The sequence below is a fragment of the Cornus florida genome, unplaced genomic scaffold, assembly GCF_030987335.1.
Source record: "Cornus florida cultivar Cherokee Brave unplaced genomic scaffold, ASM3098733v1 CherokeeBrave_3.0.0_Hap2_Chr06, whole genome shotgun sequence".
NCBI classification, from domain to species: Eukaryota; Viridiplantae; Streptophyta; class Magnoliopsida; order Cornales; family Cornaceae; genus Cornus; species Cornus florida.
In genome coordinates, this window is record NW_026775576.1 from 95322989 (window position 1) to 95343401 (window position 20413).

General features: G+C 37.0%; 2 protein-coding genes across 2 annotated transcripts; one reads left to right on the forward strand and one right to left on the reverse strand.

Annotated features, from left to right (window-relative positions):
* Window positions 1–7898: 7898 nt before the first annotated feature.
* LOC132315043 (protein S40-4-like) lies at window positions 7899–8754 on the reverse strand. The gene has a single exon (XM_059813805.1). It carries the CDS (start codon window positions 8623–8625, stop codon window positions 8122–8124), a length of 504 nt encoding a protein of 167 aa, XP_059669788.1. The 5' UTR covers window positions 8626–8754; the 3' UTR covers window positions 7899–8121.
* Window positions 8755–10530: 1776 nt separating this feature from the next.
* Window positions 10531–11335, forward strand: LOC132313049 (large ribosomal subunit protein uL11). Its single transcript, XM_059811663.1, has one exon. The coding sequence runs from the start codon at window positions 10592–10594 to the stop codon at window positions 11090–11092; it is 501 nt and encodes a 166-aa protein (XP_059667646.1). The 5' UTR covers window positions 10531–10591; the 3' UTR covers window positions 11093–11335.
* Window positions 11336–20413: the final 9078 nt, after the last annotated feature.

The window sequence follows — 20413 nt, forward strand, 5'->3', positions numbered from 1 at the left end:
AAAAATAAAGCCAAGTGGCAAGAGGCGTTCAAGCCGAGCGCCAGGCATTCAGCAAAGTTAGTGGCAGCTGGCACTTAAAGACGAACGCCAAACACTTGCTCAAAAAATAAAAATAAAGCCAAGTGGCAAGAGGCATTCAAGCCGAGCGCCAGACATTCAGCAAAGTTAGTGGCAGCTGGCACTTAAAGCCGAACGCCAAACACTTGCTCAAAAAAAATAAAAATAAAGCCAAGTGCCAAGAGGAGTTCAAGCCGAGTGCCAGGCATTCAGCAAAGTTAGTGGCAGCTGGCACTTAAAGCTGAACGCCAAACACTTGCTCAAAAAAATAAAAATAAAGCCAAGTGCCAAGAGGCGTTCAAGCCGAGCGCCAGACATTCAGCAAAGTTAGTGGCAGCTGGCACTTTAAGCCGAACGCCAAACACTTGCTCAAAAACAAGTAAGATAAAGACAGAATGGTGACAAGGCCGAACGTTAAGCACTTGTGAAAATGCAATGCAAAGCTGAAAATAGAAAACTTGAAGGATGGAAGTCGAGCTGAGCAAAAGCATTGTCATTTATTACCAAAAGGTCCCAAGGTACATAGCTCGATACATGAATATATATATATATATATATATATATATATATATATATATATATATATAAAACTGCTACTGGATGTCAGTTCTGATGATCTTCTCCAGGCTGTAACCCGTCATCCTCCCCACCATCATCCTCTGGACCATTGAGGTCTTCTCCATTCTTAGCTGCCCTGTCATCCTTAGAAGGGGAGTCAAGATGAATCACTCCCTCAGCAGGTATAGGTTTGTCAGGAGCAACTGAGGAAGAGGGCACAATGGTAGAAAGGGGAAGAATATTCAGGGGATGAAAGGGTGGGACAATTCATGAGGATGCAACCTCTATACACTCAATGAAAATATTCTCAGCCGGGTCGCAGGGTGGGTTTTGATAATTATTTGGGGGGTAGATATCCAGAGAAGCATCTAATTCATCTGGACCAGTACAAGAGCTTGATTCACCTTTAGGGGGAGAACGGTCAATAAAACCGTCTCTATACCCTTCAGCATACCGGATGGCACTGGTTTTGGTGAAGCGAGCAAGGAGAGCTTTCATACCCCCTTCGACTTTGCCGATCATGTTCAGCAAGGAAGACCGTTTGTTTAAGAGCTTTTCCTGTGAGTTCACATGAGACAATCGTTTAGCAATGAATGAGCGCTGAAGGTCTCCCTTTTCAGCTTTGAGAGAGTCTCTTTCTATCAGAGCAACACTCTTCTCAGTTTTCAAGACATCAACCTCATCCTGAAGAGAATCCCGTTCGGTTTTCTGGGTATCCCTTTCATCTCTGAGGGAATCCCTCTCATTTGCCAGACCGTCCCTCTCTGCCTTTAAGTCAGCAACCCCCTTCTCTGACTCGCTCAGCTTAAACTCCAGCTCAGCAACTTTGGCCTCAAGGAGATTCTCTGCTTCAACAGACCTTTTAAGGCCCACAGAGAGGGACTTAAGCTTTTTGTTCAGAGTTTCAATGGTCTTTTGAAAAGTGAACATCCCAAATAAAGTCTGTATGAAGAAAAAGAAATTCAGGTCAGACTAGCTACTAAAGAGTCATAGCAGAAAAGAAACGCATTTCAATAAAAATAAGAGTCACCTCCATAGCAGCAGCTGGGAACTGCTGGAATATCTCACCCAAGGATAGCTTGTTCTGAATCTCAAGGTCCTTGGGGGTCCAGAAACCTTTGTAGAAAGCAAAGAAGGTGAGGGGGTCCTTGTATATTGAGTCAGTGGGGCCAATGGTTGATCCATCTTCACGGCTGAGCAAAGGTCGCCATGGAAGAACGGATGGAATCGGACCAGAGGTTCTGGCCGATTCGCCTTCAGGAATGAAGAACCAGGCAGGGGGTAATGGTTCAGTAACCCTGAAGGAAGCCGTCCTGATCCTCCGGGCTGGTGGGATATCACTCTGATCATGACCGCCCTCAGGCATTGGCCTTTTTCCTGAACTTTTTTTCTGACAGACCAGTATTAGCTAGCCCTCCATTGTCTTGAGAATTTCCAGCATCCTGAGTGCTCTCTGAGGAAGTATCAGACGAGATGTTGGAAGGCATAATGATGGGAGCAGCAGGACGGATCTCAGCAGTATGGCCCACAATAGGGTTCTCAGCATGAGTGAGCTTAGAAGGCGCAACAGCAGAACGGTTTGTGACTTGAATCACAGTTGGAACAATCACAACTTGCTCTGGGGCAGAGACAGCAAGGAAAGACGATGTAGAAGCAGGTGTAGATGATGATGTGATAGCAGGAGCGTTAGAGGGGTGGGAGCAGGATTCCTCCTCCTGCTGAACGATGGGATCTAAATGTTCTCCATTGTATACCCTAAAAGAGAGATGTCAGAGAGATTGTCAGATATAAGCAAATCAGTAGCTGAAGGGACATTGTTCAGCGCACTTTCTTGCAAGGTGTCTAGCCTAGCTCTGCAGACGCTGTAAACCAGTTCATCATGGGGAATTTGAAGGCATTTACAAAGAAAAGTGCAAAAACGGGGAAGACAACTTTCACAGTGGCATTCAGTAGGATGTGTTTTCAGCTTTTTGTAGCCAGATACAGAACATACTCCAATGGAAGAAGGGATAGAGAAGGATTGGCCGAGCGGAGTCTGCCAATTCCCACCAACCACGATTAAATTTCGTCTCTAACCTTTTTCAAATGAGTTCTTATCAGTGCAGATCGACCGTTTGTCAATAGGGAAGAAGTGATAGTACAAATCATTTTGTGAAATCTTATTAATCCGATAGCAGAGGAAAAGTTCAATAATGTCAAGATTGAGACCCCTGTCACGATTCAAGAGCAGGAGGACTGAAATTACCCTAAGAAAGTTTGGGTTAACTTGTAGGGGGCAGAGCCCCAATTTGTTGAAAGCATAACAAAAGAATGGGTGTAGGGGAAACCTAATGACGTTCAAGTAAACGGCGGAGAATAAAACTTCCCCAGGAAGGAGACCCTCACCAGATCTCCCGTCTAAGTTTATTGGATAGACTCTGAGAGAAACGTCGCGAGGAATATAATTCTTGGATCGAATGGCGTTCAGGTTAGGGAGAGCCATAAAGAAAGGGAAGAGTCCTAGGCAGTAAAGGCGTCTTTTTAAGGAGAGATTTAAAAAAAAAAAATTGACCTTGAAAGTTCGTGATGAACGCAGCAACGGCACAGTAGCTAAAAATCGAAAAGGAAAGACTCGTCGGAGAAATTGAAAAGGATCGCCGGAATGTGCAGGAAGGTAGCAGAAAGTAGAAGCGAGATAAAAGAAGAAGGGTGAAGGTTGAAAGACCGGAATTTATAAAAAGGAAAAGTAAAGGCGACATGGAACTCAAAAGGTCAAGGCAAAAAGTGGCGCTACAGATCTCGAAGCTTGGGTTTTTGTGCCAGCCGTTTGATTCCTCGTGTCATTGCTCCGAGCCGTCAGACCAAGATCGTGTCTTTTCAATAATCTCACCCTCATTAATGAGGAGAGAGATTATTGGGGGCAGATGAGGACACCAAAATGACCCGGGCTTGGTATGATCTGTATTGCAAAGGACAGGTCGAGTATGGACAAACAGAATGGAGCAAGTTCGCGCGGGATGGGCCCAGGTCCATAAAGTCATTACAGAAGCCCATATTAAAATGAGAAAAGTTAAGTCCAGGCAAAAGGGAGCAGATAAGGCCCAGGCCAGAGGAGGTTGTAACCGTCTATAAATAAGGGAAATCGAGAGGGAAAAGAGGTTAGAAAACATTGGGAGTAAAGAAATTCTCTCTCTGTAATTGGGGGAAATTCTTTGTACTTTCAGTCATAAAACATAAGTTGTGTCTTCTTTGTTCATTTCACAAAACCATATTTTTTTATATAATTTATAAACCATCTTTAGTCATACTCTACCTTAAATGTGCCCATAGAAGTTATTTGCACAATGTTGATACTTTAGGAGCGTTTTCTTTGTTATAAATGTTTCAAGTACTAATTTAATTGTTGGTGTGCACTAGGCTGACGCCATGTTGATGTTGGGGATAATTAACTTCCTTCAACCCATTCAACGGTTGACTGTTGTTGAGAGTTAAATCTCTCATTAGTCGTATACAACGAAAGCATCATCACGTTACATTAACACAAACATATATAGGATAACAATCATACACATTCAGGTTACGTTCGTGGGATATAGGATAACAATCATACACATCTAGGTTACGTTCATGAGAAAGAGATTTCACTATTATGAATCAATGAAGAGAATATACAACCACATGTCAAAACTTACTTGGAAATTACATATACTCTCCCCACAACACTCACCAGCTTAAACCCCCTATATCTTTTCTCTTTTCTCCATCTCTAAACTTCTCACACCTATCTTTATTTATATTTATAGAGTCTTCAAACTCAATTTCTTATTGTACAAGTATTCCTTAACTTGCTTAAAAAGAGTTATCACAACTCTAAAATATAAACATAATATAATACAATTTACTGTACAACACACGAATCCAATTGTTGATGGCAATCTCAATCACCTTCTCATTTCTTTTGTAAGAAGACGTTCGATTTCATATCATACAGAATTTTCATAGTATACTGATACAGAATATTAAAATGAAAAAAAAGAAGTTAAAGCAATAAGGAAGCCCAAGAGATGAGGTTAAGCTATAATAAAAATAAAGATAATTACCTCCTCCGGCATTTCTCCTAAACGTGTTGAAGAAGGTAACAGAAGGGAAGTCAGAGTTGAACACAACTATCAAATACTCTTCCAAAAAAAAGGAGAGCTCAACACAACTACCAAATACTCTTTTATAAAAAAGGAGATTGGACAACTCAAAAGATACGATATAATACTAAATACAAAGTCTTTTCTTTGATATATAATCATTCAAGTACTAATTTGATAGTCCAAATGTACCCAGGTAGCCCCACGCAGGTTCCACTCTCGGTAATCATTTTTTTCTTTTCCTATTTTTTTTTTTTTTTATTTTTGCGAAAATGATTTTGATTTTGGATCATCTAGAATTTTGCATCTAACAATTGGCGTCGGGAATCATTAGTCATTTGAAAAATTATGGTTCAAGTGAATCTAGGGTTTGGAGCCCACTCTTCCATAGCTTATGACTATCATAGAAGTTATAGCCTCATAGTTTTGGTAGTATATAATATGAGAATTTTTGGAGTTAAGTAAGGCAGTCCGATTTGCCTTCAAAATCGTGATTTTATGGTCACAATAGTTCAAAAAATGCTTTAGTATTTTAAACATATCTCATAGAATGCTCGGAGTTTTGAAGCGATTCAAATTAGGTTGAAAAGTTAATTCACTTATTCAAATTATATCCGAAGATCAAAATTTTGAGTTCCAGTAAGTTAATTCTATTTGCCTTCACAGGTTTGGTTTTCTGGTAACAGTACAATTCAAAACATGCTTAAGTATATTGAGAATATCTCACAAAATGCTCGGAGTTGTAAGGTGATTAATTTTAAGTTGGAAGCTAACTCAATTATCCATGTCATATCTAGAAATTAAAATTTTTGGAGATCGTTAAGATCCTTTTCGGATGCTTGAAGTTTCTTTTCCTGTTTAGAATTTTTGCTAGGAAAAGCTTAAAGTGATTCGAGCAAAGAATTCATGTCAATTAGCAATATACAAGTTTCCCCAATGTATGAATTCATGTTCTTCCTTTCTCTAGGATTGATTCGTGATGACCAACTCCATTGGTATACCCGTTTTTCCTTAAATAACGAGTAGTTACAAACCCTCTTATCAAATGGATAAATGGATGAGCTGAGTAAAGTTCAAGATTAATATGAACCGTCTCATCAAAGGGGCAATCAGAAGTGTAGGTATTTTGCTACTACTACTACCTCGTTTTTAATGGGGTGAGCTAAGTTAAGCAATCGACAACTACTCCAATATTAAAAAGACGAACAACGAAATGATTACTCCTCTTATAAAAGGGGCGAGTTGAGTGACACTCGAGACTAATACTCCTCTTATTGGAGGGGAAGGTTGAAAGAAACTCGAGATAACAACTCATTTCCTTATTAAAAGGACGAGCAGAAGTGAATTACTACTCCCATTACTAAAAGGGCAAGCCAACTAAAGTTGAGAATAATTACTCTTCTTAATAAAGAGTCATGTGATATACCCAAATTGAAAGCAACATAACCTACAAAAACCAGAGTAGAACTTAAATGTTTCATTCGAAAAAATAATACATTACAAAAGACCTTCAAAGAGACAATAGTTCCAAGTCGAACACACGTTGGTCGAAGGTCAGAGGTAAAACGTGATCTTAGAAAAGTTTACATGTCAAAAAAGTCATTTAATCCAATGGTGCTTTATCACTTGACATCATGGTCCTATTCCTCTGGAGAAATTTTAAATTGTGGAATCAAAATGCATGATTTTGAGGTTCACAATAATGGCATGTTTAAAATATAAGGAGAGACCAAAAAGTGACTTAGCATTCCTTATGCTTAAAGGCAAGCTCGGGAACGGGGTAACTGATATGAAATATTAATTCCATAAAAAATTTAAAGTGACAAAAAAGTTTAAGGGATGAGGTAAGTTACAATAGAGATAAAAATAACTACCACCTATTATATCTCTTTTAAGTCATAATAAAGAAGGTAATGAAAGGAAAAGTGAGAGTTGAACACAACTACCAAATACTCTTATGAGAGATCAGAAGTGACTTTACGTCCCCTATGCTTGAAAGGCAAATTGGGAAATGGATCGGAGCAACTCATATGGAATGTTAAATCAATAAGAAAGTTACAACGACAAGAAAGCCCAAGAGATAAGATAAGTTGCAATAAAAATAAAAGACAATTCTATTATATTTCTCCTAAATAGTAGTAATGTAGAAGGTGACAACCCATTAGAAAGTGAGAGTTGAACACAACTATCCAATACTTTTCTATATATAAAAAAATTGGAACAACACAATATATTACATAAATTAAGTCCAAAAATCCCTCTTTTATACATAATCGTTCAAGTACTAATATGATTATCAGCAAAATTCCGCATCAAAATCTTGATCAGCGCACAATATTGGCCATGTTCTTTTTAACTTATTTAATCATAATGAACGGATAATGCGGATCAATGTGGTGATTTTTATTTATTTATTTATTTTATATTCGTCATTAATCAAGGCAATGGAGGACAAGTTCAAATGAAACAACCTTTTGCAAAATCAATCAGCCCCTCTTGTCTGTTTGATTGTTTTTTACAACAGGATTAGGTGTGTATACTCATTTATTTATTATTTGTTAAGCACTCGATTAAGATAATACGGATAGGTTTGCAATCACTCTATTTTTGTCATTGAGACGATCATTTACTTTTGATCTGCCCAAAGCATTAGGAGTAATAAGCAAAACAAAATGATAAATTTTGAGGGGGAGAAAATGAAAAGGATGGGATACTTTTATTTATTAATTTATTTTGTGGGTAAATAAAAAGGATGGTATAATGATTTCCACTTGCACTTCACTTTCATAAACCAAATTCAAAGTCAAAATAATTGAAAGTCAATATATTTGGTAGCTTACAACATATGCATCATTGACAAATACGAACCCTAGAAGAAAAAGTTATGTTTGTATCCAAACAAACAAAAACAAACAAAATGGGGTTCAGATTAGATCCATTCATTATTCAAGAAATGAAGTTTACTTCAAGGACTGTTTTAGCTCTCATGTGTCTTTCTTACCTACCTCCAAAAACAACCCATTACTGCTCATCATCCCCTTTCCCAACGCCCCCTACACTCTGCTATTCTGCACTACCTTCTATATACTACCAAAATCAAAATTACAGATATATACACACACTGACACACACACAAACTATATTGCTATCCAATAAACAAAATGATGAGTGAAATTTTTTCCTTACATTCTCAGAGTTATAAGTACATAAATGAGTGATCCTCTGAATCAAAAGTCAACACACCCAAAAACCAGAGGATTTAACTTATAAGAAACAGAATTCCGAAAAAAAAAAAAAAAAAAAAAAAATAGTTTAGCAAGTGACAACAAAGAACAATTAATGTAAGGCCAACAAATAATTCATATGACAGTACATAGTTTGATGTTTGCTAATCTTCAAATCCAGTTTGCTTCCATATAGCATTTCTAACCTTACTCAAGTCTCTCCCTTTAAGAGTCCTCCCAATACCTTCATGAACAGAGAATGAAGCAGTCCTAGTCCTTGCCAAGTATTCATGAGGAGGCAGCCTAGCATCTTCATCGTCACCCTTGTCGTCCTCATCGTCGTCGTCCTCCTCGTTCTCACTCCTCTGCTTTCTACTGTATTCACTAGGGAGGATCTTGGACCAATCCGGTATGTTCACCGGCAATGATGTCGCTATGGATCTCCGATCAAGGACACTGCTGATCAATTTAGCTGGTTTTCTTGATGTTCGTGAATTGGGTATTGATTTCTTGTGTTCGGATACGATTATTTCATCAGAATTAATCGAATTCCAGACATCGGCTTCATCGAATTCGAATTGGGTATCTGAAGTGATCGAATTGTTTGTCAGATCACTCCCCATAAAGATGTACTTTGGTCTCTCAAGGTAGCTCTTTCTTGCTGCCATTGGAGAGAAAATGTGTAGGTAGGTGATCGTTGTGTATGTTATTGTTTTCACCCACTGATTTATTGTTGGTTGTTTTCTTTATATAATGGATGGTGTAATACTACCCCGAAAAAACAAAAAAAAAAAAAAAAAAAAAAAGTCGTCAATGTGTTTATTTGTTACTCCTTTCATCTCAAATTAAGTGTCATCTTTAAGAATGTGAGCCAGACCACACTTAATTTGGAAGAAAGTAGCAAACCACAATTATGTGGGACCCACATGTAACAATACCATTCATATATATGTATCTTTAATGTTAGCCTCGTAAATTATGTCCAAATATAAATTTTCAATTTTTATATTAAAGAGATTATATTATAGGGCAAAGTACAAAAAATTCCCTTTCACTTAGTAACATTTTTCAATAAACTCCTTATCTATTTTTTTTATCAAAGAACCATTCGACTTGTATCATTTTTTCCAATAAATCCTCTTATTTAATTTTTTACCAAAGAATCTACTCAACTATTTGAAGGGAGTAAAGGAGTTGATATTTGGATCAAAATACCCTTTTATTTAAATCTCAATTCTCCCGAAATTCAAAAATTCATATCCACAAATCGTACATTTAAAAATTGTAAATATATATGCATAGAAAGCTTAAGAAATAAGGATTTCAGAAATTAAAAAATGTAACCAAAGAAAAATAGCCAATCTAAAAATTTACTCTAACAATTTTATTTTATTAAAACTTGAGATATTTGAAAGAAAATTTTCAGAATTATTCATTTATATATGGTGCCGAATATATAAAAAAAATTAGCTCCAACAGAGATCAATTTAATGAGATATCACATTTTGCGCCAAAATATTTTCATTCTTTTATAGACTCATCATTTAAAAAAATAATTAAAATGAATATTCGGTCTCTATTGGGGTTATTTTTTTTTTATATATGTTATACTCCATATGAAAATGAATAATTCTAAAATTTTTCTTCTATTTTTCTCTGATTATGAAGTCTTGTAAAAAAAAATCTTATACTTATGGAATCCGTGTTTTACAAGCTTTTTGTGCATATATTATTTGCAATATTTGGTGATACGGTTTTGTGAGATATGAATTTTTGAAGCTCAAAAAAATTAAGATTTAAATAAAATGACATTTTTTTTTTTTTTTTTATCAAAATATCAACTCTTTTACCTCTTCGATAGTTGAGGGAGGTTTTTTGATAAAAAAATGAACAAAAATTTACTGAAAAAAATTATAAGTCGAGAGAGTTTTCTATACTTTGCCATGTATAATAATGAGGTAAGAAGGCTATTGAGTTAGCTCTCAACTTCTCTTTTCAAAATAAAAATCAATACTTTATTGATATTATTGTATGTGAGAATTGTTTACCTAATAAGCAAAGAAAAATCATTTATAAATTCTGATAAATCATATATTTTTTAAAAGTGATATCTCTATACCTTACAAACTCTTAAATTTTTTGTCAAAATAAAAATAGATATGACAAGATCACAAAGTTATCACTTTCAATGACATAAATAATTCAAATCATTAATTATATTTGAATTAATTTGAATAAAATTTCATTTAGTTTTACCGAATTATCTAAGTGTCAAAAAGACCAATACAATTCAAATCGAAGTGTTATAATTACACGTATATTTATTTATATTCAATTTCATTTGTTTGTTAGGGGCAAATTTCTCTTTTTCAATGTTATATATATATATTTTATTTATAAATTTTGTTTATCAGACCATATATACATGATCGCCATGGTTACTTGGGCCTCCACAACCCAACCCACCCTCACGAATACGGGTCATCCACTTCCATCCAACCGAAATCCAAGGACAAACAAGTCATTTCAGACGACCTAATGCAAAACCCTAGCTTATATCAATGCCCAAACCACTGCTTCTCTGACGCCTCCCCTTGATTTTTCTCTCTACAAGCACCATCACATTGCCGGAAAATGCCGCCGAAGTTCGATCCATCTCAGGTCGTGGATGTCTACGTCCGAGTCACTGGCGGCGAAGTCGGCGCGGCGAGTTCACTCGCCCCTAAAATCGGCCCACTCGGCCTCTCTCCCAAGAAAATCGGTGAAGACATCGCCAAGGAGACCGCCAAGGACTGGAAGGGTCTCCGAGTCACCGTGAAGCTCACCGTCCAGAACCGCCAGGCGAAAGTCTCCGTCGTCCCCTCCGCCGCCGCTTTGGTCATCAAAGCCCTCAAGGAGCCCGAGAGGGACCGCAAGAAGACGAAGAATATCAAGCACACTGGCAACATATCGCTTGACGATGTGATCGAGATCGCGAAGATTATGAAGCCGAGATCGATGGCCAAGGACTTGGGTGGGACAGTTAAGGAGATCCTGGGCACGTGCGTGTCTGTCGGGTGCACCGTTGATGGCAAAGACCCCAAGGATATGCAGCAGGATATCACCGACGGCGATGTCGAGATTCCTCTGGACTGATTGTGATGATTGTGACGAATTAGGGTTTGTTTTTTATATTATGTTGTTTTATCAATCTCAACTTATATAATGTGCCTTTTCAGTTTTGGCGTTTTGATGGATCTATTTTCTGTAGTTCTACTTCATATGAATCTCCGATTTTTGAATGTTTGAGCTCGGATTATTGATTACCATTTGATGCGGAGACATAATTTTATATTATTAGCTTGTCGGAATTTAATATTATCCACATGAATTTGATGAGTTCTGTTGGTAAATTTTGTGGTACATTTTTTTTATGTTTGCTGATGAATGTAATGGTTTTGATTGCTTTGTTTACATTGAATGTCTGCCATAGGTGTATTTGTATTGAACTATCCATTAATGTGATGGTGGATTTTGTGGAAATTTGTTGGAATAGTGATTTGTAGTCGTCTGATGATGTTGAAATCAGAAATGAGTGTTGGTTAAATTACCAAAATTGTCTTTTTATTGAGGTATTGTTATGAAAAATTGAAGATCTAATTGTTATTTCAGGCATATGTTAAAGTTTTTTTAGATTGTTAAAAGTGATGAAGGGTTTATTTTAATTGGGTAGGTGATTGGACCCTAGTAGCACGGGGACGCTGATGAGTAAGTAAACAATGGCGTAACTCCATATGAAGCCTCAACTACCAAGAAGTTGGGATTTTTAGGCATTTAGCTGTGATGATGATAAAACCTCCTTTAAATCAATAGGATTCCTTTGTTTTTGTTGTCTTTTGCCTTCTCACCATGTTTGCAATGCCTTGGATTGGCATAAAATATTTCTGTATTGCTGTTCTTGGTCCTTTGAGGGATCATAAATCATGTTATAACAAGTTTATCCGCTTAGGCTACTGTACTTCTTTCACATGAACATCTAGGATCAGAATGCCACATGCATTGCTGCTTTATTGTCATGAATTTTTCATTAATGAGTTTGTCAGGAAGAATTATCCTATGTTATTTCTTGAAGACTTGTATTGATATCTTAGACTAGAGAAAACACCATAATCATTATCAGGATATGTTAGTCACTTGAAAATATTAGTTTGTCCATGGATTGTCTTGGAGGGTTTGCTTCTTTATAAGTGATCATTGCTATATAACTTTACTATTTCTTTTGTTTTAATTGGAATAAGCTGCATTGATCTTTTTTTTCAATTTCTTGGAGTTTGTCAAAGTTTTTGTTCTATCCGAAATAAAACAAATATTCAAATAATTTTTGTGTTATCGATCTGCCATTTTTCATGTCCTATTCTCTATGGTCATTCTACTGGTAGGCCTCAACCTGTTAATCTTTTTTGTTTTTTGATTATGAAGGCTTGACTGATTGGAAATCTGGAAAATAATAAGTAATGTAGAACCTTTTAGAGCTTTTGGTTTTATATGTTTACGGTTCTCGTTTAGCTGGTTGATTTTATTTTTTTAGTGCTGTGATATTACATTGCATGAAATAACTAACTAAGCAATCCTATTATATGCATGACTGCATGAAGCATGTCTTTATTTCAGTCAAATAAGTCCCAAATTCATTAGCAAAATACCCATCCTATTACCCTTTTGGCTTTGTTTCTAGAGATATCTTAATTGTAAAGCATTCATATACAATTATTACTCTCTGGTTGGAGGCTTTGTAGAGTCCTAGGTTTTAGGGCTTGTGTGCAAGTTTAGTTATTATTGTCAACCTGTGTTTTGAATAATAACCTAATTGGCCCAGGCTTGAAATCTAGATATTAACAAATTTTATGATTTATTGTTTGAAAATTTAGGGAAGGGGGGATGTTTTACTGTAGTTTTTGAACTGGGCTTCATTTAGTGGCATTACATATAATTCGTACTGTCCACTATTTCCTGTTCAAATACTCTGATGGAAGCATGGTAAGAACTAAGAATTTGAAGGCTTCTATTCTTTCTGAGGATTAAGATGATGAATTTCCATTCTGGTACTGGCAGAGTCTTCAATTCTTTTTGTTTAATTTGGGATTCCCTTTTGTTGTGGTAGATTCCTGTTTATCAGTTGCTGCTCAGAATACATATGTTCATTCGGTACTTAATTTTGGTCCGGTAGAGTTTCCAACATACCAGCCAAAGCCCCCTATAAAGCCAAATAGGTATTGGAAGGAGGTTTATGTGGCTGATATGTATAATCCTGTTCTTGACCAATTGATTTGCCTGACCTATTTCGATCCTTTGATACCGATTGATCGAAAGAGGTTGGAACGATTGTGAAAGAATCGGGAAAGCTTCGTAATTGAAGAAGTTTCATTGAAGGCTGTCTGGATTGAGATCTGGGTTTGCTTCTCCCATTTCAAAACTCCCATCCACCCCGACCTCTATTACCAAAGTTTGAACCATATCCTCCCCTCCAACGGGAGTCTGTTACTAAATCGACTACAGCCCGTAACAAAACATATACATTTTGACTATCTTTGGCAAATGGATCTTATTCCGATTGACAGAGGGCGCAAGAAAGACAAGAAAAGTTCCATTTTCTGGAGTAATAGAAACAAAGAGAATAAGCAGGTCCTCAGTCTGATGCTTGAACCTGAAATGCATAAAGCACTCATGAAAACTCTGAATAAGGGTGGAATCCCACACCTAGCAGCCACCAGCTATTGGGTGAGCCACTTGCAACGCCTAGGCAAGATTCAGCAGCCCACAACTCTTCTCTTTGCCCGTCAAGCGCAAGAAAGGGTTTAGTGCCTTGAGGGTTCCTGGATTGGCTAAGAGTCTTAGAAAATGCAAGATCCTCCACAAATGCTCCAGAAGAGCAAGAAGAAAGGTAGGCGGCCAGGGGCTATATAAATAGATATTATATTCAGTTTGAGGAATTGCTGTTAGCAATGTCATGGTTGGTGTTGTATTAGGGGTTCATGGACTCAAAAGGGGCTTGGTATATTCCTAAATCTGGTTGAATAGTTTGCTGCTCTATTGTGTTCCTACATATATAATTTAAGCTTTGAGATTAACTAGGTATAAAGACTCCCGAGAGATCCCCTTCTTTTTATGGAATCACAGTTGGCTTTTTGGTCAAGAATAAGTCACTAGAGCGTTCTTCTCACTAAGCTTATGTTCGAAACCTTTTCCTTTCTCTCTCTCAATCTGATAACAATAAGAGAGGAACTCTGTGAGAGGGTTCTCATTATAGCTTTTTGCTTTCGGTTGATTGCTAGTGTACTAACTGAAATATTTGTGTGATGGACATTGATAGACCGATCTAATTGTTTTTTTTTTGTTTCCGGGATACTGCTAATGCATAAGATTATGGCAAGCTCGAATGAAAGTGGAGCTTGTTCATGATATTCAGCTTAATTTTCAGTGATTCGTTGAGGTATATCTTGTGAGTTAGAAGTCCATTTTAGTAAGGGGGAAAATGAAGACGTGTTTGTACAACGATGCATGCATGTGTACCCTTCTTCCTCTGTAGGGGGTTACAAAAGGTTTCTTCAACCAAATAGAATAGTATGAAAAGAATATTTGACGCCACTCGTGGTCAGAGTGTAGTGGCTGTTGGTTGCATTTGACAAGTGCAATTTCGGGGAGCATTGGTGTTAAAATAAATTTGCTATCCGAATGGAGTATATGATTAATTTTATGCTTTGATTTGTTTCGGCAGATTCATGTTAGTCGGTTGCTGCTCAAAATACATATGTTGCAGCAACAGTGGAATCCATTGATCCCAGATTCAATTCTTAATTTTAGTCCGGGATCCCATATTCGATTCTTAATTTTAGTCCGGGAATAGTTTCCAACACGTCTACTGAAAAGAAAACGCATGTCTATATATATATATATATATATATATATATATTTACTATTTTGTGTGGGAGAAATTGCTCTTAGCAATGTTATAATTGGTGTTTTGTTAGAAGAGGTTTGGTCGTAAGACTCAAAAGGGGTCTTGGTAATTGGTATATGATATGTCCCTATGCCTGGTTGTAATAGTTTGTTTTAATAAGCTGGTGGACCCTCTCAGGCATCACAGTTGGATTTTTACCCTCTATTAGAGTATTCTTACTATGCATAGCTATTGAATTGAAAAGTTCCTTTCAGCCTCTCAATTCGAGGAGTATGAGATTGGAATCTCAGTGCGAGGGTCCTCATTGTAGCCATTTACTTCCGAGGATAATTGTGAGTGTACTCCTTGAAAGGGTTGTGGCAACTCTGGAATCTGGATGTTACTGTGATGAATTTTTCAGTAATGCCTTAGAGGTATATTTTGTTTGTTAGAAGATACGCCTTTTCTATAATTTGGATGCTTTTGAAATACATTTGAGCTTTAAATTGATCTTGAAGCACTGTATAGACACATTGACAGGATTAAGAACGTGAGTTAGGGTCCAAGAGCAGCCACAAAAGTAGTTCTCTCTAATTTTTTCTGTCATAGCAAAAAGGTACCCCAATAGAATTTGGGTCTTCCCTTGTACAATGTATGGTCCTCTTCAAACGTAGTGAAGCCCTCTCCTAAAAGTGAACGAGCTTTTCTGCAAAGAGTCCGGAATAATGAGCCCTTACCACTCAAGGACTACCAACTCATGTGAGGCATTCGATTAACTAATAATTTCTCCTTTCCTTTGGGTTAATTACACTCACATTTTGGGTTAATTACACTCACATTCCTATTGTAGGTCCATTTTTTCAACACAAAAGTTGGGAATTTATTGTGAAATCAAACTAAAAGGATTCAAAGAACTCCAACAATTCTCGATATTAAAATCTGTTCCGTAATTGACACATGAAATTCCCACCCACATCGTGTGAAGACCCAATCTGTATACACTTTATGTACTTGTTTTAGGGTTGTTTGTCCGGACTTTCTGTAGTCTCAAAATGGGCTTCTAAGCCCAGGAAGCCCTTTACCTTAGCAATAATAGTGAGTGTTTGGTGAAAATTTTAAAACGTACTTATAAAAGAATCTGGATCTTTCAGATCCACTTCCCTCTATTGCAACATTTTTTTTTAGTAATAAATTCTAAATTCCTATGTTGTTCAATTATTTAAACCTATTTTCCTGAATCCATCTTCTCTATTTGGTCTCTCCATAAATTCTTTGAATTTCTAGCACTAAGCTCCCCGTCCTCCTATGCTTCTGAATTTACTTTGTTAAAAGGGTAAACTACATGTTTCTCCTAATCACGGCACGCATTCTCTTTGATGAGGCGAAAGAGAACAGTGACAATTGCTGAGAGCGACTTGTAAGAAATTCACCGGCGATCCACTGATGCTGACCCAGTCGGCAACGGAGATGAGGCAAAAATTCGAATTGAAGAGAACCATGACCACTGACCACAATTATAAATTATATATCTGTATATATGTCTGTATTTATGTATATATAGAGAGAGCGAGAGAGTTGGAGAGAGGGAGACTGTGTGTCTGAAAGGGGGGCTCCAAACCAACTGTCATTAGGTGGTGAATTTCTAGAGAATCGATGGATCTATTGCACTGCTCTTAAAAATGAAATCTATAATCAACTAATCTTGAGGGTTGTAGATTGAAATATGTATAAAAATGGGTCTGTCTAGTTCATTTTAATTGATTATGATATTCATAGGTTGTGGATTCTTTTAGAGATTGAATCCGGGATTAAAAATTCGTGATAAAAGCTGCTAGAATTGTTGAAAAAGGAAAAAGACAACAAATTTTCCATCTAGATAACTTCAGAGACGGTCACCGGAACAGTGAATTCTAGCACGCCGGTGAGTAATATGACTTTAACAGCGGACTACTTTTGAACTTAGTAACTTCCAGCTGATCAAAAATAAATACTCATCTATAATTATATATATATATATATATATATATATATATATGATATATATGCATACATTGTTCTTCTTGACGTTGTTAGCTTAGAGAGAAAAATAATTAATGTGGAAGAGATGAGGGGTTAATGGGTTTAGAAAAATAATTAATGTGGAGGAAATGATGGGTTAATGGGTTTAAAGGAGGAGGGAAGAGTTTCATTTTGTGTTTACTGCATTCTTCAACCTCGGTTAAACAATGACAATGGAGATGGGTTGAATGGAAATGGTAGTGGTACAAAGGAGATGGTAAGGGTTCAGTGCTTTTACTTTGTGTTTTTTGTTTTTGTTAATGTATTGTAGTGAAGCAAAAGCACCAAGCATGCTTGGTAATATTTGTTGTGCTTTTGAATAGTACTGAAGCTTTTGTTTGCTTTCAGTGTAGTAAAGCACTGTTTAAAAATAAAATAAAATAAAAAAAAAATCGAAAATAACATTTTTAAATAACCATTTAAAATTTAAAATTTCAACATTTTTTACTAAATATACTTTCATGTTTTTGCTTCTATCAAATAAGCTTCTAAACAGTGTTGAACACATCTTTAAAAATAGAAACATTGTTTTTACTTCATGTCAAAGCAAAAACACAAAGAAAGTATAATTGCCAAACGAACCCTAAAATTGCCTAATAAAATATTTAGTAGCTAAATGACTTTTAAAAAATACACACGCCAAATATCTTTTTGTTATAAATTCCTTTTAGCAGAATCTCTTGTTAGAAGGAATTATCAATCAAAACACTTTTAGTGAAGCTCCCACAAACACCACCTCCGTCTCCTCCAATATTTCATTTAAAAGTATATTATTCAAAATTTCATTTAATCCCATCTTCTATGAACATTTTGTTGCAATTGTTAGTAACTTCACCCAATTTATTGCTAATATTCATTCAAATGAAATGTTACAGGCAAAGAAGTTGTGATCCAATATCATGCCAAATATATTTATATATTTATTTGAATACTATAGTGGGAGGTCCTAGAATTAAAACAAATAAAAATTTTATAAACGGTATTAGTGCCTTCGAAAAGAGTGTGCAAAGCAACAGGATTGAGCCTGGTCAACTTAGAATGCTGATCCCAAGAAGCGATAATTGTACTATTCCAAATGGTTTACTTACTTTCTGTTTGGGCTCAAAATCTTAAAACTTAAAACTAGCCAACTTGTATCAACTTCTCGATCAACGGCCGAGTTTATTATAAGGTGTGTTTCTAAAATAAATCTACTTCAACAAAAAAATGACAACCGACGGCCGAGTTTATTATAAGGTGTGTTTCTAAAATAAATCTACTTCAACAAAAAAATGACAACCGACCACTAAATTAAAAATCAAAACATGCTGGGACACAATTTTTTTAGCATAATTTGCCCGTGTGTGACACGTGTCTGGCCACCAACCAAGAGTTCTAAATTTGTCTTCGTATTTTTTCCAATTAATACGTTTAAATAATAACTTGGATGATGATTGGTGATTATAACAGCATTTAATTTAGCACTAATTATTGGGGAGGTCATGGACAGAAGGGGGCTGTGGGTTGGGTATACGTGTCACAAAAGTAGTGGTTGCGAGAATCAAAGACTCATGGTCATGGACGGTGGTGGTGAATGAACGATGATGGTCGGTCACTGTGATGTTTCACAATACTCTTGTGGATTGGACCTGCTGTCTACGCCCATCATTGGAATTGTGGGGCCAATCATAATTCAAATTTAGGTAGTGTGGAAAAAAAATGCTACTATTAGACAAGTAATGTTTACATGCGCGGAATTTATGGTTCCCAAACATATGACTCTCATTTGTAATTTTATCACGGTCGCGAACCGTTAATGGTCGTAATTATATAATCTCAAATCACAAAATAACTTTTTGAATAAAGTATATTGACACTCTCTGAGATTTGTCAAAACACTTAGATGAAAATTGACCTATTTTAAAATAATGACACTCCCTCAAATTTGATATAGTTACCAAAAATACCCCAATGGTAATTAATTAACATTTTTACCATTTGATTTTTATATTGGCCAAGTTTAAATGTTGAAATGACAATTATAACCTCATACCCTTAATCGTTTGTTTCCTTCTCCTCTCTGTTATCTCTTCCTCCCAACACCATAACACACATACTGTTACACAGATACACATATACAGATACATATATATACACACACAAAGCTGATCTTGCTTTTTACAGAATAGTGAATCCATCATCGTCGGATTTTTCTCTCTGGCCGTACTTGCTAGCCGGCCACCATCATCCAAAGCTGATCTCGCCATCGTCACCATCCACGGCCGAGCCATGACAACACCGTCTTCAGCCTTGCACATCACTAAGCTCATCGCCGCTTCCATCACAGCCGACATCATCAAAGCTGAAGCTCTTCGCTATCACCCTTATCTGCGCCGCCACCGATTCATCTCTGCCATCACCCATTAGAGGAGGCAAAGTCGGCTTTGAAGCCAAGGATAATAACGATGAATTCGCATCCGCCAGATCTGTTCGGACCCACCTGTTGAAGAAATTGGCAGCGCCTGTCCCCGCCGGCACAGCTCCGGTTCTGCCTATATTCGACGCGATGGCTCCCGGACGGTCCCTAACTCCGGCGCTTGCCCTTGGACCAGGAGGACCTCACAACACTTCACCGCCGATCTACTTGTCTTCTTCATCGACGGTGTCTTCGATCCATCGCCGGTCTGCTTGTCTTTGATCCGCCAGAGATGTTGGCCTTTTTTGAGTTTCCGGCTGTGAAGAAAGAGTTGAGGAAACTCACAATCCTGCGCCTTGTGTGTGTATATATATATGTGTGTATGTGTGGTTGTGTGTATATGTGTGTGTATATATATATATGTATCTGTATATGTGTGTCTGTGTAATAGTATGTGTGTGTTGGCGTTGGGAGGAAGAGATAACAGAGAGGAGAAGGAAACAAATGGTTAAGGGTATGAGCTTATAATTGTCATTCCAACATTTAAATTGGTCAATATAAAAGTCAAAGGGTAAAAATGTCAATTCATTAACGTTGGGGTGTCTTTGGTAGCTATATCAAACTTGAGAAGATGCCATTGTCCTAAAATAGGCTAACTTTCATCTGAGTGTCCTTTTGGCAAACCTCATGTTTCATGAGTGTGCCTGGTGCACAATGCAAAGATATTATATTACATGTGTACAACACAGACACATGTAATATGTTTAGTAAATCGGATACATTGAATACCTACTCTTTAAATGGAGGGATATTGTAACGGGTGGGCGCTTGCCCATTTACCCAAAAGCTCAAACTGTTAGGTAAGGCTGCATACCCACCCATTTATACCTAATCTCTTTCCCATCCGATTCCGATGTGGGACAAAATGACCCTTATTACATTCTCCCCCACCTAAACTCGCAACGCCCTCGTTGCGGTTGGGCCACCCTGCCTACCCGGGTGGACTCACCGGACGCCTTCCGGGCCGGGCGCTTGGCGTGGCACCAGATCAAGGACTGGGTTTGGCTCTGATACCAACTGTAACGGG

Excerpts from the sequence above, each read along its gene's own strand:
- LOC132315043 (XM_059813805.1), bottom strand. The coding sequence starts at position 8,625 with ATGGCAGCAAGAAAGAGCTACCTTGAGAGACCAAAGTACATCTTTATG.
- LOC132313049 (XM_059811663.1), top strand. The coding sequence starts at position 10,592 with ATGCCGCCGAAGTTCGATCCATCTCAGGTCGTGGATGTCTACGTCCGA.